The 27,870-nt window shown below is 44.5% G+C and overlaps 1 protein-coding gene across 1 annotated transcript in view; it reads left to right on the forward strand.

Moving 5' to 3' along the window:
* Positions 1-1,282: 1,282 nt before the first annotated feature.
* Positions 1,283-27,870, forward strand: part of ALPK1 (alpha kinase 1) — a gene marked incomplete at both ends in the record, with an annotated part of 32,062 nt that continues 5,474 nt past the window's right edge. The window contains 9 exons of the mRNA XM_080343350.1: positions 1,283-1,403; positions 6,657-6,811; positions 18,175-18,373; positions 20,370-20,429; positions 22,110-22,196; positions 22,903-22,979; positions 24,719-24,814; positions 25,293-25,397; positions 25,860-27,852. Of these exons, the coding sequence (XP_080199476.1) occupies positions 1,283-1,403; positions 6,657-6,811; positions 18,175-18,373; positions 20,370-20,429; positions 22,110-22,196; positions 22,903-22,979; positions 24,719-24,814; positions 25,293-25,397; positions 25,860-27,852 (2,893 nt within the window). The remainder of the gene's footprint in view (positions 1,404-6,656; positions 6,812-18,174; positions 18,374-20,369; positions 20,430-22,109; positions 22,197-22,902; positions 22,980-24,718; positions 24,815-25,292; positions 25,398-25,859; positions 27,853-27,870) is intronic.

Genomic DNA, 27,870 nt, shown 5'->3' on the forward strand with positions numbered 1-27,870 from the left:
CCACCATTGGCAATGTCACAAGCACCTGAAGGACTTGCAGTAGAAAAGTTATGGCAGGCCACACAGCTGGGGGGATGTACAGAGAGCTGGCCTTGGATAAAAGTGGTCCAAGCAGATTCTGGCAGACTTATGCTACTAGGGGCTTCACCCCAAGTTTACTGGAAAGGATTTGGTGCTGGTACCTTGCACATCACATGCGAGTTGTTCTGCAGCAGCCGCAGTGTATCCAGAGCGTGCATGTGGCTGCTACCAGCTGATCTCCTCAGCCCTGATCTGTGGGTGCTTCTGGCTCCTGCCTCGAAGGGTGCTTGGCAGCACTTGTGCCAGGAGGGCATCCTGAGGGTGGGGAGAGGCACAAGGAGGGGAGGCAGTGGTGTGGCATCGGTGTGAGAGGTGGGAAGAAGTGGTTATCAGGTTTGGAAGGGCTCCGGACAGCTGGTCTGATGGTGGGAGACCCCTCTGTGACAAAAACAAGCCTCGTGCATTTCATTAAGACTGTCAAAAGCCCCAGTCCCTTCTGTATGTCACAAAGCTGGGGCAGCTCTGATCAATGCCAGCACTTGTCCTGCAGGCCTGTGACTTTGTGCTAGGTTAGCTCCTGATACATGCTACATCATCAGCAAAAGGACCACTAATTCAGGCGGGCTCCTTCAAAGACCATTTTTACTTGACTACCTCAAGCAAATATTGGTAGGACACCATGTTGCATGGCAGGAGTGGGGATAGTGTGAGGGGAGAGAGTGATGTGCTCCCATGCCCCAGGGTAAAAGAGATGGCCTTGTGGTTTCCTCCAGTGTTTGGGAAACGTACACAGCATCCTCCGTGAGCTCAGAGCACACGTGCGTCTGCCATTCAGTCCAGGCTCACAGTGTACGACAGTCTGACCCTCCCAGATGCAAGGGGCTTCGGCACACCCTGGCTAGTCACTTCCCTGCTTGGGCTTTCACAGCTCCATTGAAAAGCGCGTCTTTTCTCCCTGGCACCTCAGAGATGTTTGCCTTGCACAGTTTGTCACCAAGACCCTGCAGTAATTTCACACACTCCTCTAATAAAGTCCTCCGAGGCTGTCATGTATTTTCATGTATTTCCCCTATTATTTCTCCCTGCTTGAGCCTTTCAGATAATTGATGATACTTTAGTTAATCATTTTCCCCCTCTTTTGTTCACCAGGTACCTCAGCCTTGAAGGGATCCTTTTCATTTAGAATCCGTGTCTTCTCTTAAGTAATTGATCACTGTGCACCCGGGGACATCCAATTCACAGCCGAGTGGGATCAGCCTTCATGAATAATCAAAACGCCGTGGCCACGCTGCTGCAGGAGTGCAAGTGGGCTCTGGATGCGCTCCTGTCGGCCAAGGCTGACACATGCGAGGAAGACGAGCGAGAATACCGGTGGTGCCAAGGTGAGGTCCCCAGGAGAGCCGGCAGGACCACGGCAGCAGCGGCCAGTCCTGAGCCCTGCCCTATTTTTATTCTCCTGGCAGATGAGTGTCAAGAGATGCCTGGATTTCGAGGCCATGAATGGGATGCGGGCTACAGGCAGGCAGGGAAAGAAGCCCACTTTGTTGCAGTGAATTGCTGTCAGTTCTAATTTTAGGCTTCAGTAAACATGAGGCTGCAAGGAACAGTTCAGTTTGGGAAGAACAATGCCTGAAAGTTTGCTGATGCACATAAATTTCAGTTATTAAAAAAAAAAAAAAAGAAAAAAGAAAAAAAAGGATACAACTTCTGAATAAGGGCACATATTTCCTCTTCTTTCATAGGAACTGGGGGAGGGCCTTTTCTGTTTGTCAGCTTCTCCTAATATATTAAAGAGCTCATTGCCTGAATCTTTATCTTGTAAAATGTGCGTGACCTCTGTAAGTGGTGTCCAAAGAAAAAAAATCTTGCAATATCCCTCCTGAAAAGAAAATCCATGTGGGCTAATGGCTGGAATAAATAACCAGGAGAGGAAGCAGTATTTAGTGAGAGCTGTAATAGAAGGGTTCTTCATTTGTTTTAATGCTGGCGTTACATGCTGGAAAACAGCATTTATTTAGGTATCGCTGTGGTGCTCTGACAGTGGTTTGTAAAAAAATTGCTTGTTTCTTAATTCCAGTGGAAATCCCCAAATTTGTTCATGTCAATCACAAAAGGGCGTAATACACTCAGTTTGGTTTTCTCTAGATTCAGACTTCCAGAGGGCTACGTAACTTAATTGCCACAGCTTTTTTATTCACAAAATAAAAGCCACGTTTGAATTGCTGGACTTGTTTGAATTAGACCTTTTTGGTGCAGGGCAGGGAGGTGATGTATTCCTTTGTGCCACACAGAAAAATAACTTCAGGAAATACGGAAGAAGAATATAGTAAAGCATGAAGATGAAATTTCTGGTGGAAAAAAAAATAAGGGCATCAGGAAAAAAATAATCTAGCCATGTGCAGATTTTCCTTTGCATGACACTTTTGCAGTACTGTCTGTTTTTTCGGTTTAGTGTTAATAATGTTTGGGTTTGGTTTGCATGAATGACTCGGCCATAATGTTAATTTGATCTGTAAAATCCTTTGTTTGTCTCAGAGCGCGGAGCCGTTGAGAATATGTTTTTCTGAACATCCTTGTTGTTGCTGGGAGGTCAGCTGCCTTTTTCTGAAGCACCTAAGTCTGTTTGCGGTGGAGGGTGGTGTATAGGTTTCTGTTATGGATACTGGAAGATTTTTCTCTTCTTTTCTTGTTTTCAACAAAGGGCACTTTGTTTTTTCACCACAAATTCTTTTAAGCTTTATTATGGCTCTTTAGAATAGGCTCTTGAACTCGTAATCAGGTAGCGCTTTTTTCCCCTCATCCTCCTCCCTCCTTTTCTCCTATTAAATACCACAAAGTATAAGAAATAATCAGTTTAGTTCCAGATAAGGTAAATCAGTGCCCTTATAATCACTCAATTAGACATGGTCCTTCAGGTAAACTGCTTCAGGAAATGGGCGATCAGAGCCCGAAGTGAAGGGCTCAGGCTTTTCCGAGGGACCTGTTCCTCTCAGCTGCCTGGAAGCAGAAAGAAAAAGAGCCCAGCAGCGGGGCGGTGACAGCGACATTAATAACCGCTGGGGCTCCCAGCCCGGGAAGGCTCCTCGCAGGCCGGTGTCTCTGGGCTCCGGAGAGCCCCTTTTCCTCTGGCAGGTGGTTCGGAGGCAGCGGTGCCGAGCGGCGGGTCCACATGTGCCTCCCGCAGAATAGTGACATTATCCCAGGGTCACTTCTGGCGGCGCGGGCGGGCTGGGGGGACCCTCCCAAAGCGGGGGGGGGTGCTTTTCACCCCCCTCCTCCCAAAGCAAGGGGGGTTCTTCACCCCCCTCCTCCCGGCGCTGCCTTTGTTCACCCCGGCTTGCTCAGATCGGGCGCAGGAGGAACTGAAAGCCAGATACACATAAATGGGGGGAGAGGGGCGAGGAGGAGCAAATCCTTATCTTGCTTTATTTGAGGGGGCAGAATGGGTGTTAGATGAGTCTGGATTTCTCTTTTTTTCAGGCTAGAAATCATTCAAATCAACTTCTGAGCCCGTTCAAACTCTGTTATCAGCTGTTCTCACACAGGCAATATAAATTCACTATCTGTTACAAGAGTAAACTCTTGTCCTTGGAGATGGATTTTAGGCAAAATCTACAAGAGTGTGTTCACACTAGCTCCCATCTAGTGCATGTTTATGCTAGCTCCCTAACTGGTTTGTGTGGTTCTAGTGGATGTTCACACTAGCTCCCTAACTGGTTTGTGTGGTTCTAGTGGATGTTCTTGCAATTCAACATAATCCCATGGTCATTTACACGCCAACTGTGTTTATTTCCATGCGGTGACAACTAGATCTGGAGCCAGGCTGGAAGTGGCATCATGCTAGGCTTACATGAATGTCCAACCCCAAAGATGTCTGAAGGTTCCTAGATCACCAAGTCCTTCTGAAAATGTTACACTGGTTTCCTTTTCTAACCAGCTCAGCAGTAGCGACTGCTGGAGATGCCTGTATAAAAAAAGCAAAGTTCAATATGAAATAATTTGGCCATGTTCTTTGTTCTTCAGTGCATCAAGTAGGAGGATTGAGGTTTAACTAAGGATAACACAGAAAACAAGAGAACAGCAGTAATACCTTTTATGCTTTAGAGAGAATGCTAACATCCGTGTTATGCCATTATTTCCGTAGTTACTGACACGATTACTTTTTCTTGGTTTAACATTATTTAAGTAAGCATGAGTTTGTGTGGGAAAGACTGAATAAGGTGGTAGAGAAGGAGACAGAAAGGCTGCCTGTGTAAGCATCCCATTTCTGTTTCTCTAAATTCTCCCCCAAAAGCCATTCCTATGGGATCATATGGGTAAACATTACAGTGGTGCGTGCTGTGACTCCCTTCAGGCACTCCCCATTTTTCTTTAGGGAAGATCTTGGGAAGCTCTATACTTTGAGTACTAACATCCTTCTGACCATTCTACATAGGGGATAAATCCCTCCATTCCTCATTTTGTGCTCCCTGTGGTGCGGTCGGTGTCCCTGCTTATGTGCTGATTTTGCAGTGGGAGCCATGAGAAGCGTGAGGGTGGTTGCTTGCTCCCTTCCAGCCCTGCCCCTTGGCCACCTTGCCACTTGCAGAGGGCTGAGCCTCTCTAGACACCATTTCAGAAGGGCAGGGAAACATGTGAAGCTGTGATGTGCAATGGGAAGCATGTCCAGAGTTGCAGCAACAAGTGAGTAAACTTGGGCTGGATAAAGGGATATAGTTTTAAAGGTGACTTTTGGAAAAGGGCCCTCAATATACGACTTCCCACTTTTTCCCAGGAAAAGCGCACAGTAATATGATCATGACATCGAATTTTTAGGTAGTGCATTTTCTACAGTCATCCATAGAGTATTGATTAAAAAATATGTAGTAATACATTTATTGCATTGCTCTGTTAAAGCAATGATGGTCTCTGAGCAGGTTTTTCCTGAGGATTAATGGCCAGAAGGAGCTAGATCTGCAGCTGATGATCACCATTAACCCCATCTGGTCAATAATCCCTGTTAATCCACTTTTATTGGCCAAAGGGGCTGCCTGGCTGAGTGGTTAGCACAGCACACACTCAGGCTGCAGTTTCACTGCTGTTTCAGCGAGAATGAATGTGGGCTGCAGCTGAAAGGAAGGGATAAATCTGGGCCCAGATCTCTAGCTGTGTTCTCCTGCTAGCAGTGGCATCCTTAGTCGGGTCAGGTCAGAGATCCAACTGAAGCCACTGATACGCGCTGTGCTGAGAGGTGAAGGGCCAGGCTGAGGAAGGAGTAGGCACAGGTCAGCCCAGGCTCAGTGCCTGCAAGCTGGGAGTAGAATCATGGAATCATACAATTGTTTAGGTTTGAAAGTACCTTTAAGATTATCGAGTCCAACCATTAACCTAGCACTGCTAAGTCCACCTCTAAACCATGTGCCAAAGAACCTCATTTACACATCTTTTAAACACTTCCAGGGATGGTGACTCAACCACTTCCGTAGGCAGCCTGTTCCAGTGCTTGACAACCCTTTCCATGAGGAAATTTTCCCTAATATCAAATCTAAACCTTCCCTGTTTCAACTTGAGGTAGTTCCCTCTTGTTGCACTTTGAGTAGGACAAGAATACTTTACCCTCATCAAAAAGTCTGTCTTTTGACTCCTCTGTGCTTGGTCTTTCCAGTTGGGAGGTAAGCTGTGCTTTGGGTAGGGTTTGGGAATCCTCAGGTGAAAGGTATGAGGACTGGAGTTTCTGTGCAGCTCCATGCTGGCTGTGCCTGTTGGTAGGAGCATGCATGGAGCAGGGGCACCTTGTCCTTTTAACTTATTTTTAACTTCTGTTGCAAACTGCAAGAGAAATGCAGAAGCTCAAGTTCCTCAGCTGCTGTGAATTACTTGGCTAAGCTGGCTTCAAGGAAGTTGCATCAGCTTCAAACAGTGAATCTCATCAAAAGGCTTCAGCTGGTATCTGCCATGCATTCCTGGGCACTGCAGTGTTAATGGTGGTTCCCATGCATGTGGCTGAAACGATTTTGTCTTGCTATAGCAGTGGGTTCTCTTGTGCAGGGAGAAGGTGTGTCCTGTAGTTTACGGCTGCTACTATAGGAGTAGGTTGAGTAACTCAAGCCAGCAGCATTTTTAATGAATTATCAGTCAATTACTCTCAAGGGTCTGTGCTCGTTATTCATTACAGCCCTTTAGATCTTTGTCTAATTGCTGTATATGGTCAGGGTTTCTCTCTCAGTTTGGATGTGGCTTTTCAAGCTGGCTGTGCCACTGCCGCAAGCAAGATCTTCAAGGCAGTCCTGAGCAAGGCAGGCAGGTTTCCTGTGCTGTTGGCCCCATTTGCTCTGACAGGGGGGAATGGGTTCTCTCCTTTCTCTCTTGGAGGAGCTCTTCACAGCCACCAGCCAGCGGGGCTTCCTCCTAAAAACCTTTTTAATGGCTGATGGCTGCCATTTACCTGCAGGGCAAAGCAGCCAAGGGTGACGATGACAGGCCAGCTCACCTTCCCTCCTGAAAAGGCTGGTGGCAAGGGCTAAGAGCTGGCAGCAACTGGGAGAAGGTTGGGTGGGGGCGAGAGGGAAGGTATGCTTGTTTGCAGGGTGGGTGTTCTGTGTAACAATACAGCTGAACAGACTGCAATACCTTTACCTGTACTTTGATCTTTTCAGCTTTGCTTCCCGAGGACTTGAGGACCCTTCTGGAGGAGGCGAAGGAAATGAAGTGGCCCTTTGTGCCGGAGAGGTGGCAATACAAACAAGATGTAGGCCCAGAAGACAAAACAAACCTGCAAGATATGATCAGCGTGAGGCTCCCTCATTTGCTGGTATGAAGTTCAACACACCTGTTGCATAAAATGTCCTGCTGAGGTATCTGAGGGTGTGCAAAGCCCCTGTGGGTTCAGGGACTTGTTTTTCTGCACTGTAACTGCAGGAGGTGAGCAAGTCTTTGTTGGGAAGGGGCTGCTGAGAAAGGTCTAAGGGCCAAAGTAGAGCTGTGGCTTTTGTCTGGTTCGGTCCTCAGACAAGAGAAGGACCCAGAGGTTACTTTTGCTTTCAGATTTTTTTCATTGAAGTTGCCCTGAAGCAACACGTGTGAATCCTGGTTTCCTCCTCCTTGTGAGACAGCTCATCTCTATGTCACCAATGCTTCTTCAAAGGAGAGGAAGGTCCTGCTCTCCACTGCTGTGTGACCCCAAGGGTGTAAGATCAGAGGCAGTTCTGCCTCACTGTTTGGCTTCTGGTCCATTGGCTACGTAGCTCGTGGCCACACAAGGCTGTTGGTTCGAGGTCTTGCTGGTACCTGCAGTTTTACGTGGTTTGCTGACACAGAGAATATGAAATTGATTAAAGTGGTGAAGTTTTGAGTATGTCTGGACATTTGGCTGCTGCTATGCAAGGAAAAAAGTGCCTAGATGGCAATGACAAAGACATCGCAGAGCAGAGAGCGCTAGCTCTGTCTTGTCTGGAAGTGGTCCCAGAAACATATAGGGATTGTCCATGTATTGAGCACCCTGCAGAACAACAACCCTGTCCATTGAAGTATGCAGCAATGACTTTGACTTTTTATGCTGTTTCTACCCACTTTTGTGGTCAACCCACGTTAGTTTAGATGCTTGGTTTTTCAGTTCCTCTGGCTTCACAGGGCAGTTCTGGGTCTGTTTCCACTAAGACAATGTTTACCTCTTCCCTGAAGAGCCAGCATTATAATAAAAATTAAAATGCAAATGTTTACATGAAGTTTTACAAAAACCATGAGTTTGAAGAGAGTGATGTTCCTTGTTTAATTCAGTGCTGCTAGGAGGCAGTGAGGTTTATTCACTTTAGTAGGGCTTGCACAATTCATCACCATTACTTGACAGGATCCCTCTGAGGACTAAAGCTGGCCAAAATCTAAGCAGGAAAGGGAAGAATTTAATGCGACTTCTCCTGTGATTAAAGGATACTTAGCTATGTAGGAGTTGCAGGATCCAAATGGTGCATGGGAATCCTGTCCTGTAAGGAAGGGGTGTCAACCTGTAACTACTCCTACATCTATACAGTCCTAAAACTACATTCAGCCCTTTGAAGGCAACCGTGAGGCTGATGGGGCCCCCAGTGAAGATGAGCTTGATGCCCCTGCTGTAAGGTGATGATCAGTTTGAGCTTGAAGATTAGAAAGCAGCAAGAAATGTGGATTGCTTTTTGCTTTTCTGATTTTCTTGGAGGCACGTCAGACGTGACTTGTAGCAATCAGAGAACTCCCTTTTCAGTGGTAAACTTAGTCTCTAGGCTAACGAGTATCCCTTTGGCAGGACAGACATGAAGTAAAGATGAGGTTTGTGAGGGGGTTTTTGTGCTTACAGTGGTGCATGTCTGAAGCCAACACAATCCCAGTCCTAAAGGGAAGGGGCAGTTCGCCCTGAAAATCTGGTGGCTGGGGTAGGGAGAGTCTGACCCCACTGAAATCCATCTACAAAGCTGCTGTTAACTCCAAGGTGGCAGGGAGATTTCACCTGCTTCAGAGAGAGCCCTGCCCGAGTAAGGCCAGCAAGTTTTGTTTGAGGACGAAGATTACTTTTAATAGCAATGAGAGGCTCAGAAAAGCCAACTGCAGGGCTGCGAGGTGTCAGCCCCAGCGTCCCATCGCCAGCATCCCGCATTACGGGAACCCTGAGTTTGCTTGGGGTGGGCAGGCGGGGGGAGGCGGGGAGCGGCTGCTGCTTGGGTATTTATTTTCTTTTTCTCTTTGGTGTGTGTGGCCTTAGACAGAAATTTATGGCAGAGGTTGACCTCCTTTACAATCCCCACACAGCGCTCTAACTTGGGAGCGTTTGTCTGCTCTCTCCCAGGATAAACACCTGCAGTAAACTCCCTGAGAGACCTGGCTAGATGGGAGATTAATGTGGCGGTAATAGCAGAGCAGTATTTGCAGCATTATGCCCTCTCCCCAGGTAGACGGATCTTTTCTGAGATGATACCAATTATTTATTGCTGAAACATCTGTTGATAACTGCAGCTGCCTTTGTTAAACAAAGCATATCGTGGGGTCATAGACTATAGGGACCTAAAATCCTACCGCATGCTAGTTTTAGACTATTCACCGACACCCCCTGAAGTCCATTGGTTACCGTTGTCTTCAATGTTTCATCCTGCAGTTAAAAATACTTTGTAAACATTGTGCTGCCTTTCCCCATGTGCTTTGAAGTATTATTTCATCTTCATCGGTAATTTATATTCCAGTGCCATTGTACCATGGGAAAAAGGGAAAACCTTTTTTGTTTTCCATTTAATTGTAGATAGACTGACATTTTGACCTGTATTATTAGTATTACTCAGGAAAAGGGATTTTTTTTCCCCTTCATGCATTCCTTCCCCCCTCCCTTTTTTTTTTTAAATAAAATTTCAAGGCAGAGCAAAGGCTGCTTCAGTTCTTTGAATGAAAAGCTGGGGGGGGGGGGTGGAAATGGGGCTGAAGAGAAGTGATTACAGTGTGATGAGGAAAGATAAAAGTCCGAACAACTTTTTTTCTTCTTTTTATTTTTTTTTTGGCATGAGACACAGAAGGATAATTTAATTCCCCAAAGGAAAAAAAAAATAAGTCTTTGTCGATTTATTGTTTGGAAAGACCTTTAAATTTTTTCATCTCTGTTTATTTTAATTTGCCATGCTTACAATAAGCTCATAAACCGTAATTCATTATATTTAAAAAGTGCTTTGAGATCCATGAATGAAAGGCGCTTCATTACCATAACACACTGGCAGTGTTACGAGGAGGCTGAGCGGGCAAGCAGCGCTCACCATGAGGATGTTTTACTCTGCGAGTAGGCTGAAAGGCTCCATGAGACCAGCACAGTGAGTAAGCGGATTAGGCTTTGGCTTCAAGGGTTTGCCTTAGTGTTGCACTTTAAAAAGTGGGATACCCATTGCTGGCGGCTGCATGCTAGTTTAACATGTCAAGAAGGCAAAGCCACCTGCACCTGCATCCTTTTAAAGTACTCTTCTTCACCTCTGCCGTGGGATGCTCATTACTCCTACATGCTGACTGAGGCAGTAAGAAAACATGGCAAAAACAGCTCAGGGGGTGATAGGAAGCAGCAAACCAGGCTTTCCTTGGTACTCCCCCACTGCAGCCTCAGTTCAACGGGAGTTGTGCTGCTGCTGCAGCAGATTCTGGCAGTGGATGCAAACATATTGTTTTTCCTCTTCTTTCTGTGCTATATGAAATTATTGAACCTCCCTATGGATTTTGAGGCAATGGATTTATTGTAATCCCTGAGGCAAATCAGCACTTCTGGTTGTTATTAAAAAATCTTTACATCTTATAGAAGATGGGGTATTTTGGGTTTCTTGGGGCGGTATGGTTTTAATTTTTGTTTTCCCTGCCAGGTGTTCACCAACTAAGGCAAAGGACACCTCAATTCAACAAGCCCAACATACTGTTTGCCACGTTTTCCTAGCAGGTTCACTGTCACTGGGTAGCAAACCAGGCCCATCCTGCAGCCTTCCCTCTCAGCCTGAGCACCCCTTTAGTGGGAATCTGCACTAAGGCTTGAAGAGCAATAACCAACATTTGTATCCAAAGTAAAAACTAGGAAACACTGGGATTTTTATTTTTATCATCAAAGTAAAATCAATTGTAATGGGATCCTTGTTGACAAATATAAATAAGGAGGGATTACTTTATCTCTGTAACTAACAAATGCTCTGTGGGGTTAGGACTGGGGCTGCAGTTCCAAAACAGAGGCTGCTGGTGTGAACCTTCCTGCAGATCTCCCATGTGTGAAGGGATGGAAATGTCTTTACTTTCAGTTAATTACCAGCCAATAGAGGGCAACATGTCCATGTACACGTAGGCATTGATCCCACAAACCCTATTGCGGGTTTCATTGAAGGACAACTCTATGCACACAAGTAGTTGTCTTGTGGGGTTATTCATGCAACATTGATATTTTAATTATTTTTTGCAAGATCAGAACCTGTTTTCAAAGCTATTGCAATGATGTAGGGCTTCACTTTAGTTTTATCACATGTATCAATAGTTCTTCTACCCAGGCTCAGGCATTCAGCCGTGGACCAGGGTCTGCTGGGGTAGGTACAGTAACAACGCAAAAGATAAGTCCCAGTTTCAAATATTTCATCATCCAAGGGCTTGCCTGTGGAACGATACTGAGGAAAATGATCTGCCGTTAATATTTAAATGGACTATTAAAATGTCGTTAAATCTGTGGGGTACACCAGCCTCTGGATTAAAGGTGTCTGTCAGGTCTCCAGCTGTGTGCAGTGGGTCACAGGGAGCCCTCACCCCAGGGGTGCTGCTGGTGCTGTGCTACCAGGGCTGCCCAAAAGCGGGGATCCTGCAGGTACCTCTGCACCCGCTGCAGGGAGCTGCGCAGGCTGACCCCGCGCTCCCTGCCGTGCATAGGGAAAAGTGGATCCTGGCCCTGCTGGCATAGAATCTCATTGGAGTTAATGGGAATATTGGAAAAACTAGAAAATAAGTCCCCACAGCCCTTGCCTGGGCTTTGGCTAATTATGTGCTGGTGGATTATCATTAGGGAAACCATTCTGTGGGACCTGCCCTAACTGCCCTTAGATCTGTGTGGCACTTGAGAGGTGGGAGCTTTTGAAAGAGAACTAAAGAAGGGCCTGAGGATTTAGTTTTCTTCTCTTTCTACCTGTTGGTGTGGTAACAGGAGAATTAAAGCCCTAAATCGTAGCCCTGGGATCCTAGTTGTTCAGGCTGACCTTTTGCTACCTGCCTCATAAGAGCTCTTCTTAGGTGATCCTAGTGGAACGGAGGGTGACGTACAGGACAGCTGTGGCTGTGAGCTGAATTCAGCATGAGAGGGAACTGGTGGCATCCCAGTCTCCCCTTACAATGCATGATCTCTGTCGCTTTGTAAATGAGAAGTATCAGAGCTGATGTCCTGTCAGCACAGGAGGCTGGCAGATGTCTCATTTCCACTTATAATGCCCAGGGCTGGGGATGCTGCACTGCTGGCAAAACGGCAGGATGAAAGTAGAAGAGCTTCAGCTGTGCAGGGTGACTGCCCTGATGCTGCCAGCCTGTAGTGCTGCAAAGCACTTGGTCTTCCACTGCCTATGTGGGAAAACTGCAGCAGAATTTTAAAATGGGAAGTCTGATCCTGGGTGCTTGTGGAGATAACAGTTCTCTTTGCTTATGGGTTGGGTTTCCTGTTCTCCAATGCAACTTTGTGAAGTGTTTTCTTCCTGGAAAATACCTTCAATGTATTACTGAGATGGCTATATGTTGTGTTTTCCTTCCAAATTAAATTACTTCTCAAATGGATTTCTGTTTTGAGAACACAGATTTAGGAAGGAGACTCCTGGAATTTTAGCTGATTTAGCAGTCTTGATGCTGCCCTCTCAGAGAGGTGGTTCTGTCACTGGCACTTAGCTATTTTTGAGTATTGAAATATATACTTCAAAATAGTCTTTTAATGTACCACAGGGAATCACCACAATAGTTTATAGTCTAGAGCTTGAGCACGGCAGGACAAATCAGGGCCACAAAATTATTGCTGCACCTATCCTTAGTAAGAAGTAAAAATGAGGCCCTCTTGCAGATGACTCTGGTTATTCCAAATCTCTACTGCCTTGTCAGGTAACAAGGCCCATAGGAACTCCCACTCGAGGAGCTTCCTCCACACTTTGTAGAGTTGTTCTTCTGCCCTTGCCTCAAAATGCTGCTGTTCAGCAGCCTGAGCCACCTGCTGCTTTCCGCCCTCCTGAGACCTCTCAAGTTCATCACATAGGTGGTTGTCCCACTTTCCTTCACAGGTAGGTGCACACCCTTCATCGCCTCTATCCATGAGCAGCTCTGAGAGCTACATGCAAACAGCAGCTTGTGCAGGGATGGCGCCTTCTCTGCTGGGTGTCAATGGCTGTGGGTCCATGCCCTGCAAGGGATGGGGCTGCAGCACGGGAGCTGGTCCTGTCCAAGGGACAATCCGGGCACTGGGCTGCTGGAGCTCTGCTCCCTGCAGATGGCAATATCCCGCAGAGAGCAGAAGCCAAGGGCGGCATGTGGAACATGCCAATAATAGTAAAATTAAATCAGTGGCAAGTTAAATTGCAAAAAAAAAAGAGCTATTTATAAAAGTGGGGGTCATTCTCACTCTAGTACTTTCTCAGTTTGTGAAGCAAGATGTGGTCGGTTGTAAAAAAACCTGACTGATTCTGTGGTGTTTTGAGCTGCTAATAATGGACCTAATGCTGCTGTCATTGAATAAACACCCTTTGCCTTCAGGATGAATAACTTGAGCTAATTAACAGCTTCAGAAGCTCAAGCCATTAAATAGGGTTCTCTGCTGCTCTGAGTAGAGGGGAAAGTGTCCAGAAGTTTCTTATTCCTCAGTCTGCAGCTATTTACTGTGCGACTTGACTGTCCTGTGTTTCAAGTGTATCCATCTGCACATCACGGACCTGCTTTCTTCTGCCCATCGCAGAGGTGGTAGGAGGCTTAATTCATTGTTATTCGCTGAGTGGGCTCTGATTGCCAGATGAAAGGCAGAGATTGATAGAGAAGTCCCGTGAGGTGACAGCAGCTTTGGTCTCTTGGAAAGACGGGCTTTGCAAACAGTGCGTGGGGTAAAAGGGTGAGACTTCAGCCAGATCCATTGGTGTTGTGACTCTGTGTTTAATCTGACAGGGAACGAATGTAGGGGAAAAGAAAACCGGGCAATTTGTTAGGGTTCAGTGAAGTGCTAACTAGGAACAGCTCTTGGGAGAGAAATAGAGTACCTGGAAGTATGTGCTACTGACACTCCTGCCCTGTGCGCAGAATTAGAATGTCTTTGTTGACTTCTCTTGGGGATTCTTTTAAGATTTTAAAGCTCAGCCACAAACAAAATAAAAAGAGTGAAATAGTCTGAGGTGAATGGATATAAGCAAACACGGGAATCCAGAGTGTCTGCAAAACTGTGGGGATACTCTGGAAATGAAATGATTCCTGCCCCTGATTTCTAACCTCACTGTTTGCAGAGGCGTTTTCCCAAAGGGGGCCCTCCCAAGCCTGCAGGCTGGGCTGGGGGAGATTTGCCTATGGGATCCTCGCTTTATAAAGAGGGCAGAGAGAGTGGATTAAATCAATATTTCATTTATTTGGGCTTGTAATTCCTCTTACATCAGCTGCCACATAAAGATTTTCCCCTATTTTCTTCCCCTCCTCCTCATCCTCATTTACTATGCACCAATAATTTCCCTTTGACGCTTTCCTGCCAGTTCTAGTGCCAGATGGCCCCGGTTCTGAGCTTCTCCCCTCTCTTGGGGGCGGCCCCCATTGTCCATGCAAAGGAGGCATCGTGGCTTTGAACCTAAAGCTGAGACCCAAACTTCAGCCCCAGCGTGAGGAGGAGCTAACCCACTAATGCAGGAAATCATGCAAACAGCACACCCTCCCACTCATCGCCATTAAGGAAAAACCCTTCACTAAAGGCTGTTTTGCATTTTCCCCAATGGTCCATGTATAGAAATCTCGTGCAAATTTAATTCTGTCACCACCTGATTCCACTTCCCAGCCGCGAGGCTCCCTTTGTGTCATAAACTCAATTAGACATATGCATTTCACATCATGGACACAGATGTGAAAACAAAGTGCGTGCATACCTCTCTCTCTCTCTCTCTCAATGCATCTACATAGGCTTTAAAGTGATAAAGAAAGTGAGTAAATCTGTTTATGGCACTAGCCTGCTATGCAGAACAAAGTGTCTGTATGCGGCAAGCGGCGCCGAGTTTCTGATTGTGTTGGGGTAGGCTGAGACATCTTTGAAGTCAATAGAGTTTCCCTGGGTCTGGGCTGGGTGACAGGGAGCCGTGTGTTTCATTTAAGAGTGGCGAGGCAAGTGTCTTTGTGCGTGTTCGTGTGTGTGCCCAGCAGGACGGTGCACTAGCTGTAGGTGCTGAGGAATTCTACAGCCACACGAGTTGGCAGTGAATAAAAGGAGCGGGTATTAATTTCTCAGTGTACAGCTCAGAACAGGGGGACATAAATGCAAAGACTGACATCGAACCATGTTTCTGTGTGCCACACAGCATGCAGCCCTGCCTTTTTTTTTTATTAAAAAAAAAAAAAAAAGAAGCCGAGTTTCTCTCCCTGGCTTGACTTTTCTACATTTTGTGTCCATTTGGTTTTGGAGAGGGACACAAGAGGTTTCAGCATTGAGCGGAGAGTTAAGTTATGCAGCTGCAAGACTGCCAAGCCCTTCAGAATAGGATGCTTCGTTTAGATTTTCCACAATGCTATTGAAGTGCTTATTTTCCTCCTGAAGAGACACAAACAGATGCAAACTTCTGTAAACACTTTAGAAATGAATTCAGTGAGTTTGGCCTCTCAGCAGTGCTCAATAGCTGACAGAAAAATGTCTAATTAGTGCAAGTGGAAATAATAGGGCCACTTGGATTCCTTCCATCCTCCTCCAAGTCTACTTTTCCTAGGAACTCAAAGGCCCTTTTGTTTGGTAGGTCACCCTCTCTCAGGCTTTTGTACTCCAATCTATTAAAGGAAGAAGGGGAGGAAAAAAATAGATTAGGCGATGCTCTATGCTTAAATATATGGCCTGTTCATGAGCATTTCGAATGGCTGGTTTGCAGTGTCAGTTTACAGGTGCCTAAAGAGGGGGATTCCTCCATTGTTGAGCGGCACAAGCGGAGTTGTGCGTGCCCGGCTCCAGGAATCCTTTTCAAGTGCCAGCCTCTTAGAAAATCCAACTCGGGCTCAGGAAAAAAAGGAAATTTGTACAAATCCACCTCACTGAAGTGCAAACAAGCTAGCAAATACTTGCAACAGATCAGCGCTACAAGCCGGCCTTCCTGCCATATACTGTAGGCTCTTTTCCAAACCGTTTGACACGAGCTTTATCCTGCACCGCGGAGGGCTCTGGGCTTGTGAAACTACTAAACATCATTTGGTCAGGCTGCTACGATTCCTCCCCCGGATCAGATGGGGGTTATGCTGCTATAAAGCAAGAACAAGTCTTGTTGTCAGGTTGTGGAGCTCTTAGCTAAAAGCAAAGAGAATAGAAATTAGGCAGGGAGGAGCCCAAGGGGTGTGCCTGAGAAGCCCTAGTTGTGTCTAAAGCATTTAGCGGACCTTGGTGTCTCTCTGGCTCTGCCCATGTGTTTATACAAGGAAGGAGACTGATGCTAAGACAAAAATGGGAGATAGCTGCCAAACTCAATGTTTTAGTATAGATTTGGACAAAGTTTTCTTGCCAGTCTCTCGTCCTCTGATGGTGCTGTGGGGCCCGATCCTCTCTCCCCTGTGTTGCTTTGACTCTGTTGTTAGTAGAGTTACTTGCTGACATGAATGAGATGAGAAACGCATCCTTTTTCTGTGGAGGCTTCGTGTGGTTTAAGGTGTTCTCTGTTTTCTGTTTTGGTTTGGTTTGTTCCTCCTGTGACTTACCACACCATGAAGCAGAACTTGGCCACAGCCACCTCCCAGATGATTGATTAAAGCCATGCAGTGGGAGGCCAGACTCTCCATAGGCAATGTGAGGCTGATGAGAAATGGCTGGAGACCATGGAGACCAGACAGGTCAGGGCTGCATTTGGCACCCACGAGGCTCCACAACTGAAACTGTATTTCAGAAGCGATGTGCCTCTCCCCTCCACTGCCTTCTTCATAGTTTGCAGCAATTTTGTAAGAATCTAACTAAGAGATGAGTCTAGAGGCATCATTTTGTACTCTTTATCCTGTCTTCTGTGCTACAGAGAGGTTTTGACACATGATAGGAAGGGGAAGGCTCGAGGCAGTGTTATTAGTCATTCGTTGTGCTAGCTAAACGTGATTGCACCAGGAAAGTGTTCCTGTGAAATAATGGACCAGATGCCGTCCTCCACACCCTACATGACAAACCTGTACAAAGAGAAGCACCTCCATGTGTCAGACATGTAGAACACCTCCTTGATCTATCAGCAGGAGTGCTGACCCCTGCCCACCGTGGAAAGGGGTCACTTTTTTGGTAGATGTCCCCAGATCTATGTGGACTTCTGCAACCACAATGAGGCTATGTGCCTCCTCATGGCTGCCTCCTTGGCCTCCTGTCCCCTCAACAACATCCTATCTCAGGAGCTCTGGCTGATTCCTCATGTCGGTGTGATGGCTCAGCCACTGTGGGAATCCAAGATAGTTCATATAGACTTAGAAATCATTAAAGATGACCTCCAAGGGAAAGACATTGGACTCCTGGCCTGTTTGTTTGCGGTGTACAAAGGAGTGTTTGATCCCCTGGTCTTAATGCTGCATTGATGCTGGTTGCATATATTTAGGGCCTGGTCCCATGGAGAGCTGTATGTCCCCCATGAGTTAGTTACTTGTTTCCTAGGGGACTTCTAAGGAAAAAGAGGAAAAGGAAAGCTGGCGCTGAAATGTAGTCCTCCCACTAAAGCTACTGGGAGCACCAGCTAACCAGCAGCAGTGATAGCAGACCCTGTAGACGTTTGCATGTTCACGCATGTTCCAAGAGCCTTGCTTTTTTCAGAAATTGTTTGAAAAGGCATTTTCTGAGCTGTGCGTGCCTCAGTTTGCTTTCTACGCACAAGACAGTGGTGATTCCTGTCTCTGTATAGATGGCTTGAGCTCCATCTGGGACAATGGCTATAGTGGCCATTTCCAGTCTTTCCGGACTCACGTCCTCCTTTTAAACTAATTGTTATTACTGCTGTTAATCTGTTGGGCATATTTTAAATTCATTAACAGACCACCAAATTATGTGGCTCCAAATACTAAAAAACAATTATAAAGGCCAAAAAAAATCAGGAACAATATCTACAGTTCAAACAAAATTAACAGCTGGAACCTTCCTATCCTAAAAACCAAAATATGACCAGAAACAGTCATAATTATAGGTTATAATAAATCTTATCTGATCACTGCCAGAAAGACTTACTCCTTTGTATAAATGCCTAGGAACATAAAGATTATAAAGTGAATAGAAATTTTGAGACAGCCTTTTAATTGCCAGGGAGTATTTGCTTCTCGTACTTCAGTACTTTACTTGCTATAAAACTGTGTGGCTGCCTTACAGCAAATGGTTAAGAATATTCAATCTGCTTTAAAATGGCAGGTAGGCAGTACCATTAGGCAGAGGATTACTAAAGCTGAATATTTTCTGTAAACAGTTAGCTGAGCCTTTGTGAGGCGAATTTCTCCAAGGTTGCCCCGTGGCGCTGGTGTTCTTTTCAGGTTTATTTGAAAGCCTCCATCGTGGTCAAGGACTGCGTGACGGCAGCTGCTATTGTGTTCCTGATTGACCGGTTCCTATATTGGATTGATGCCTCCAGCAAACTTCTTCAGATTGCCAAGGGTCTGCACAAGCTGCAGCCCACCACACCGATCGGCCCTCAGGTGGTCATCCGCCAGGCTCGCCTCTCCACCAACGCAGGTAATGCCCCTACGGAGCCCCCGCTCCATTTTCTCAGCTCAGGCCCAATTAGGAGCTACTTGACTTTGAAGAAGATACTTTGTCCCTTACAAGGAATGACATGCTTATGGCTCCGGTGCCATCTTTTCAAACACACAGCCCACTCCCAGCCCCCTCGAGCCCTCCCAGCATCTCTCACTAGCACAAAGGGGCTGGTATAAAGGGTTTCAGAGCCAAAAGCAGGGGAGAAAATTGTGAAAGGGTGTGGAAAATACTAATTGGAGCTTTTGTTCCTTAACAAATCTTCCCTGCTGGTTTCAAACGGGGATATCTGAATTGCTATACTTCTGACCAAGGGCCTTTAAAAAATAAATTAGAATCACAGCGTTCTCTCTGCACTGTCCCAGCTGCTTTTTTTATTTTTCATTGGGACCACTTGACTATGCAAACAATGCAGCTAACAACCCCTTGAGGATAAACTGATTAAAAAACAAAATCCATCATTCCTATAAAGTAGACAACACCTGAAGCATTTTTGATGTATCTTATGTATCTTCACACTGTCCCACTGTGGAGAAGAAAACAAAATCACACAAACCTGCTCTGAAAAACACAAATGACAAATATTTTATTTGCAGAGAAGAGAGCTATATGTTCCCTGCATATCCATTTTTATTTATGGCTGTAGACTTCTAATGTTCCCATTGGCATTCTACACCGGCACACTCCAATTGATGGGCTAGTTCAGCCAACACTTGCACTGCTTCACTGACTGGAGCAGCCTTCTTGAATTCTGATGGACAACTGAGACAAAAGCAAGGTTTGACATGAATTAAGCTGATCAAATTAGACCTTAAGGCATCTCCTGCAGCCCATCAAGCCAGCTCAGGCCATGCGACAAAACCTCTGAGCTGTGTGACAGGTGGCTGAAATGCAGAATCTCCACCGTGTGTTGCACGTTGCATCCTTTCTATGCTGTGGTTTTGGCTATATATTCTATGCTTAGGGTGGTTCTTAAAAGCTAGATAGAGAGTGACAGGGAGGCAGCATGGCCTGTGGCTGTTCTTTTTGTGGTGGGACGTCAGGTCAGCTGGCTTTGAGGTTCATCTGCAGAGCTTCCTCTCGTGGTCAACTCCCCAGTGAGATTAAAATACGTTTCCATTTAGAAAACCTGTGGGACAGAAACAGGCAGCTCTGCTGCTGAGGGAAGCAGGGTAGGAGACTTTTCTTCTGCAAGAGAAGGGCAGGATCTGCAACCGGTGGGGTGTCAGAAGCTCAGTGCCTGCCACAGTCTTGTTGCCACCTCCCATGCTCTGAATCCTGCAGCAGCTCAACACATGGGAAGGAGCAGAGTGAGAAATGAGTGCCTGGAGCCATCTGCCTACACCATGGGGCTCGTGTTTTAACCCCTGGATTTACTCTAAAGCCAATGCGCAGAGAGGTATCTGTTGTTTGCTCCTCGTGATGGCTTTACCGAAGCTGCAGTATAGACCATAGATGGCACACAGAGAAATTCAACAGAAATACCAGAGCCTGACTCTCACGTTTTAAGATTAAGCACTTTTCAGGAACGTATAGTGTGTTAAGTAAAGCAGATGTACACATAATTTCATCTTACTGTGCAACCGCATATTACAGAATGTAGCGCCTGTACATTTATGACTATTGGCAACAACAAACCTACGTGCAGGTGATACTGGGATGTAACAGGTTAAATATCACACAGCTTCTCTGTGAGGTTTTCTGAAGCAAGTGTCTAGCTAGAAACAGTTGTCTCATCATCATTTTTTGCAATATCTTTTGTACCTGTGAAATAGCCTGTGTCAAAGAGGTTCCTGAGCCTCAGGCAGCATCTGCAGTGCGCAGTTAATTGCAAAGTTTAGTCCAAGTGTGGACACAATGACGGTGCTGGGAGGAAGAATACAATTTGAAGAGGCTTTCACTGATGAGTGGTTTTGTTCACTTCATGCCATATTATACATTCTTATATTAATTTCTTTTTTTTTTTTTTAATCAGGTAAACTTTTAAAAGCTGAATATATCCTAAGCAGCCTTATTAATGACAATGGAGCGACGGGTACGTGTGTATACATGTATCTATATAATATATATCTCTTCCAATTTCCTAGTTCTTATTTTGGTGGGACTTTTTGGTACTCATTTTAACAGTCACACAATCTTCAAATACAGCCAGTCTGACCTCTGTCATGACTCCTTACATCACATTTTTATTTTCTTTACCATTCTTTGCTAAAATGTGGAAACTGCAACTCTGTTTTGAAACTTCCATAACTCGTGCTTGTATATCTTCTCCAATATTCTGGATTGACAGCTTTCCTAGTAATTTGTCTGCCCAGAGAATCTTAAAATGTAGACCAATGCCAAGTAATTGACTGATCTAGAAAACAAAGACAACTCCTCCCCCTCAAAAATTCAGTTTGTTAGAGTAATGCTTATCCTCCAAATTCACACTGATCCTATGATCTAAATGAAGATTTCTTCTAGACCTGTAACAGACTGCGGTGCAATTATTTAGTATCTTTTGGGGTTAAGAAAGAAAGAGAGCAAGTTATGGATGTTACAGCACTTCCTTCTATTGCTGGATAGATGTGCAAAACAGTAAAAATATGAACATTCCTTAATGCATGATGAAGTTTGTAGAAATCTTAACATTTTTTTAACATTTTTTTCCCCTGTCTGTCAAATGATTATACTGCTGGTTATGCGGTTTGTTTCAGATCTGGAGGGATGTGTAGTTTTTCTAGTGGCAATAAAGCACTAACTTTGACAGACATCCATAATAATTATTTAGTTATGATTTTGAGACAATATATTTTAGAATTATATGTCTGTTATCCATTTTCTTAGCCTTCAGGCTTATTTAATTAATACATTCAGGTTTCTTTACTACCATAAAACTTAGAAAAATGTAAGAAGCCTGTTCTGGTTTTTGTTGGTTTATTTTTTGTGTGAAACTGAGACTCTCATGCAAGAAGGGCCCCCACACAAGAGGCCTTTAAACAAAATACCAGCTATCACTGTTGTAGTAGCAGTGGCAACGCAAAACACTGCATTTCATCTCTCTTGGAATTATGCTTTTCTTTTAAGATATTTTCATAATATTCAATGATCATACTTGCTTGTTTAACATTGAGGAGCTGTTAGATACTTCATGCTGAGAATTGCAGTGAAATGTTCGTAATACTCAGGAAAGCTTAATTATTTTATTTATTCTTTGTTTCTCAAATTCAATACAGATTTGATAATGAAAGACTTCATTCATGTATCTAATCATGCTGTGTTAACATGAAAACTTTTGTTTTAGTCTTCATGAGATACCAGTATCTGAAAAGAACATGCTTTGTCAGTGATTAAAAGTGTTTTGCTCTGCTGTATATACTGATGACAGCAAAGATATGCCATATTCATCCTTTTGACTGATTTTTAATGTAACTCTGTACGATGCTTCTATACAATGACTTTTTGTTACTTCACAGAAGAGAGGTACCTTTTACTTTTTATGTTGTTTCTAAGCTCTGTATTGCTGTCACTGAAGCTAAATGCTCATCTACCTGTCTACGTATATTCCTTAATGCACTGTGGCTTTGTCATCTTTCTGGCTGTAAGTCCTGACTCAAACCAGCTGAATTCAGTGGAGAGAAACCTGGCAATTTACTGAGATTTGGGTTACCCTCAGAGGGTTAAAATGACAGCAGCATTTTTCATTCTATACTGAGTTTTCCAACTCTTTCTGCAGGTACCTGGCGATATGCTAAGGAAAGCGATAGGGTTCTCGTTCAGTCAGTCTGCTTACAAATCAGAGGACAGATTCTGCAAAAGCTTGGTAAGGTGGTTTTGTTTTTCCTGCTCGATGTTTTCCCCTATTTTTTTCTTTGCAGTCAAGCTTTCAAATAGTACATTTGTCATATGCCAGCATTTTAGCATGTGTAGAACATCTGCCTGATGCCTATAACACAGCCATAGAAGATGAGTTGTATACACATCTGTTTGCAGCAAGGACCTAGAGCCATGTGCCAAGCAAACGCACTTTAGAAATAAGCATTATATTATTAATCTTAGCAGCAGTCAAGAAGCATTCTGGAACATTGTTCCCTTCTGCCCTGTGCTACTCTGTGTTTGCTAATGCTCTTCCCAAATTTGCTGTTCCCAAAGGCATGCGGTAGCTTATCAGAGGTACATTCCAGCAATTCCTCTCTCAGGATAAGAAAATCACTCATTTTCAGCGTGATGGACCTGTGTATTCAGGGCCTGGTATCTGAGGCCAACAGCCTTCATTTTAAGATTTTTGGCATCAGCTTTCACCTTCCATGACTGTTGAGCTGAGGTCTTTCATGAGCATAAATATCTGTTTATGCACAGCCAAAAACTAAAGGAAACCGATAAATGTTTGGCGTTGTCAAAGCAAAAAATGCTGTAGTATGGTTTTATACTGTTTTCAGGGCTCCTAACTCAAGAAGGTATAAAATAAGTTACTGAAAACCATCTGTAGCAGTAATCTCCTTAGTGACTATTTTTCTGAATTATTTCAGGGATGTGGTATGAAGCAGCAGAGTTGATTTGGGCTTCTGTTGTGGGATATTTCAAGCTACCTCAACCAGATAAAAAGGTAGGATTTCCTTTTCACTCTGGATATCCTTGCCAATCTAATAATCAGTCCAGATTAGCCTTTGTTTACTTCAGAAAAGTCTTTTAGCAATGAAGTTTCAATTATGCACCTCAGACAAGGTTAACATGCAGGACAAATATTCTAGCCCAAGTCGGTATTGCACATTGTTTCCGCATGCATACACGGACTTACAGACACCGTTTTTCCTGCAAGGTAATGGAAGTAATAGTTTTCATTAAGCAGAATCATCTGAAGTGAACCATCACCTAATATGTCACAGGAGCTTCTGACAGGCTAAAGGAGAAACTAATCCCAGAATGCAGTCATAGATTTTCCTTTTCCTTTCCCTTCTTTTTTTCCTTTCCTTTTTTTTTCCTTTCCTTTTTTTTCCTTTCCTTTTTTTTCCTTTCCCTTCCTCTCTTTCCCTTTCCTTCCCTTCTTTCCTTTCCTGACTAAAGATTAGATTTCTTTCCCAGTAACCAAGAATGTGTATTGCTGGGGTGTTCACAAGCTGCACTACACTATCTGTTGTGAGTAAGGGGTGTTCCCTGGCACTGCAGCATCTGAACACCTTGCAACAGCTGCTATATCTGTCTTTAATAGCTTTGTGAGGCTTGACCACACTGATCTTCTCACTGTAGATGAAGCAACAGTCACACCATGTGTCCGTAGCTAAACAGGAATGTGAACCTAAGTCTTGCAAGTCCTAGGGTGATGCTTTAAGAAGTTTTGTAATTGTATCCCAGCATAGGATACACCACAAAAACAGACCTCATCACCTCTTCTCTGCCATACCTTAAGGCTTGACCTCAATCACAAAACATTTCTATGGGACCAAAGATGTGTAGTGAATTTTGCAGAAAGCGCACAGATGCTTCCTGACACTCTTAACTGTTTCGCTGAGCAGGCCCATAGCTAGCACAAATAAAGTCTTCCAGAGACAGAGAGACAACTAGCAAGTTCATAGATCTATGTGTTACATTCATGTCTTATTTTTAATTGGTTCTATAAAACCAATTACAAATTACCAAAAAAAACCCCAATTCTAAACTCAAGAACTCTTGACTTTTGTCCAGCTCTGTTTATTTCTTTTTCAAACAGTTCAATAACCTAGGGAAGGATGTTTAAAAAGTGTGTTTTCTTAGGCTATGTGTGATGAGCATTTATTACTTCTATCATCTGTCTAGACATCTATACCCTGTATTTTTCAGAAAGACTGGGATCAACTGGCCAGTTCTTAAACATATTTTTTGGCTTCCTATGGTCTTCTCTGAAAAACAATCATAAAACAGATTGAGTCTTTTTTCAGATATGATTAGCCAAGGACTTATTGCAGATTTAGTGACATCACAAGACTACACTTCCATTGTCACAAACAGCACCTTGGAAAATGCAATGCTAAGTTTTCCAATGCCATTTAAGTTGAAACCTAGAGCTAGTGGTACTCAGGATAGCTGTCACTCATGGAAACTCATATGGATCCACCAGGCTGCACTTTCTGCAAGTTGAAATTAATAGAACCCTGCCAAGATGACATTTCTGATTTTCTTAGCAGTGCTCCTCTTTGAATCTTGTTTGGTTGGGGTTTTTTTTTGGTTGTTGTTTGGTTGGTTTTGTGTTTGTTTGTTTTTTCTTATTTGCTTTTCTAGTATGTTATACATAGAACCTACTTTATTGTGAGCAGTAAAATTCAAATACAAGGAGAAAACCAATATTATAATGTTCCATTTCTCTTTCAGGGAATTGCTACTTCTTTGGGTATTATGGCAGACATCTTTGCTTCCATGAATGAGAAGGATTATGTACGTTTTAAAACCAATGCTGAGATTGACCTGGTAAGACTTGGTTTGGTATTTGTGTGTGTAGGTTCTTCAGATGGACTGTATGTCATTGTTACAAATACACCCGTGCTTTGTTCTTCCCGTAGTTCCTCTCTTGTGCTGAGAGGGCTGAAGAAAGTCCCATTGAAAAAGTTAATTAGCACCTAGTTGGAAGAATTTCTTGCTTCAGGAAAAAGAAAACATTGAGAATATTTACAGAGTGTATGTGAGTCTGTGTTATATCTAGAATATGTATAGGGTGAAAAAGTGACACATCTATGGTAAACGTAATCAAAAAAGCTCATGCAGAAATGGACATGGCTGTTGTTTAAGATATGACATCGTGCTCTATCAGGACTCAAAGGTCTCAGAGGCCTCAGGGAATCTACAAAAGACAATAAACGAATCCCAAGCTGCCTTGCTTCAATCTAGCAGGGTTGCTTACCAGGTAGACCAGATAAGGGTTCCCCTCTCACTTTTTTTGCTTCACCAGGGCCTTCTCCAAGAGTTCAGTCATCGCTTATTAGCAGCTGCTGAGGCCTGCAAGCTGGCGGCCGCCTACAGCCAGTACACCCCGCTTTTTGTGCTCACGGCCGTGGTAAGTGTTAGTCCTCATTCTGAAATGTTATTTTTATAAGGGAAGAGTTCAGGCTATTAAATTTGGCTCTAATCCAGCTTTCAATCATTGCATCATAGAGGGGGTTGTGTCTGTGTTGTGGGTGTGCTGCTATATGTTACTCTGAACTCCCATCAGAAGCTAAGAAGATGGGCAGAAAGCAGCATCTGTCCACAGAGTAAGGATGGGCTTTCAAACCTATCTAGGAGTCCTGCTTCTCCTATAACTACAGCTATATTTCTGAGGGAAAAAAAATAAATTAAAAAATAAATTTAAAATTTAAAAAAAGCTTATTTCCTCCAGGAAGCAGAGCAGCAGGGAGTTAGGAGCAGCCATTCGCTTCAGATTGTATAAGGGAAAGAAACATATTTTTTCCTGCCTTTATTTATCTCTGACAGAGGTCCAAGTTTTTAATTCCTTGATTCCTCTTTTGTCCTCTCCCAGAACATCCGTGGGGTGTGTTTGCTATCCTATAGTCATTCCAAGGACTGTCCTCCAGAAAGAAGAAAGTTCTACTTGTCTGAAGCCAAAGAATCCTTTGAGATTGGCCTTCTCACCAAGAATGATAACAGTTCTGTCACCAGCAAGCAGGAGCTCCATAGTTTTATTAAAGCTGCTTTCTGCCTCACAACCGTGCATCGATGGCTCTATGGGGAGAGTGAGAAACTCCATGAAGTGGGTCAACTATGTAGAGAAGCCTTGGGGAAGCTGCATACGTACAGCACTTCGTGTACAGAAGAGGAAGAGAAAGGAATGCTTGCCAAAGAGATCATGGCTCTGATAACATCTGTTAAGAAGCGCCTGCAAGTGGAAAACTTCCCTAATTCTGATGCCAGGTCTTACATTCCAGACAGTTATAAGAGCACAGTAGAAAAATCAATCCTGCAAGGGGAAGCCAGCTTTGAGAAAATCCTGGCCAAGCATTCTCAGCATCATCTGTCAGTGTGTGAAGTGTTTGAAAACACTTGCAGGGTTCATAAAACCACACTGGGAGAAAACCAAGTGGGAGCTTGTATCACAACCTTAAAAACAGAAACCAAAAACATAGACACTCTGTATAACACTGAAGAAACAGTGAACCGGAGGAAAGGTCCTGCCAAAATGCCTAATTCACCAACAGCAGGAAGTAACTTGAAGGGACTCAGTGGCCAAACAAGAAATAAACACATTGGTTCTGATGTGATGAAAATTTCCTTTAATGAAGAGACTGAACCACTAGACATAGAAACAAATGATGAAAACAGTTTCAGCAGGTGGCAAAACAGGAGTCAAACAACTACTTCACAGAACTCTTGGTGCAAGCTGTCAAAATCAAGTTACTCCTCCAGCTGGGAGGAACTGGACTATAATAGCAGCAAAGGGTCTCAGCAGGAAAAGGGCTCAGCAAGGGAGCAGTGTTGCACAATGGAATCTGATGAAAATGGTCAAGCTGCATACTTGCGTTCATTGCCTCGCAGAGTCTGCCATGCTTGTCCTCCAGAGCCTTCAAATAGCAATTTGGGATCTCCTCCACCTTCCCAAGAGGTAGATACACCCCTAGCTGGGAAGCTGGTGGAGAAGGCTTCTCTGGGTGGAGAAAAGCTGCGTGAGAGAAGACACCATGGAAGGAGCTCTTCAGAAAAGAAAGCTGGGAAGGTGGATAACGCAGACGTAGATAATAACGCCGTTCCATCCCTCTCCACGTCTTTGTCTGTTCCTACCAGGTCGGAGGAGGAGGAGGAGGAGGAAGAGGAGGAGGAGGAGTCCGGCTCGTCCTGGGCGGAGCTGGAGGCGGTGGCCGGAGCCCCGCCCGTGGGCCCGGGCTGCAGCACCCTGGACAGCGGCAGGGAGGGCGGTGCTGCTGCGGTGCTGTCGAGGAGCATCTTTCCAAAAACGGCCAGCGACTCCTCTGTGTGTGAGTGGCTGAGGAAATCTGCCGTGGTGGGAAACAGAACAGTCAAAGTGCCCCACGTAGATCCTCAAGCAGAAACAAGAGATGAAGATGACACTGAATATGATTTTGTCAGAATTGGAGACTTAGTAAACAGTTATCCTGCGGCATCGGTTCCGGAGCATCAGCCAACTCCCAGTGCACGAACAGCTTTGTCCTTGAGGGGAAAGATATCCATAACCAAACACTTTGAATGTGCCACTACTGAGGAAAATGAAGAAAAGTCTCAGGACATGGTGAGCAGCAAGAGACAGTCCAGTTCATCTCTGAGTTCATGGCACAAACCAGCACAAATGCCCAAGAATTCCCCTGAAGGTGCATTTCTGAACACAAGGGGAAGTGGTTTTCTCTTCACACCTGGGAGAACAAAGGAAGAAGTCCTTGATGCTCGATTTCTGAGGGACGATGATTACATGCAGCTTCTGGCAGGGGTAGAACATAATTGGCTTGTCCAGAGACTGATGCCTACTGGAATTTTTAAGTCTAATCAGCTTCGTAAAGCATACTGTAAGTTTCCATACAGTG

Source organism: Nesoenas mayeri (genome assembly GCF_963082525.1).
Source record: "Nesoenas mayeri genome assembly, chromosome: 4".
In the NCBI taxonomy this organism is placed as follows: Eukaryota; Metazoa; Chordata; class Aves; order Columbiformes; family Columbidae; genus Nesoenas; species Nesoenas mayeri.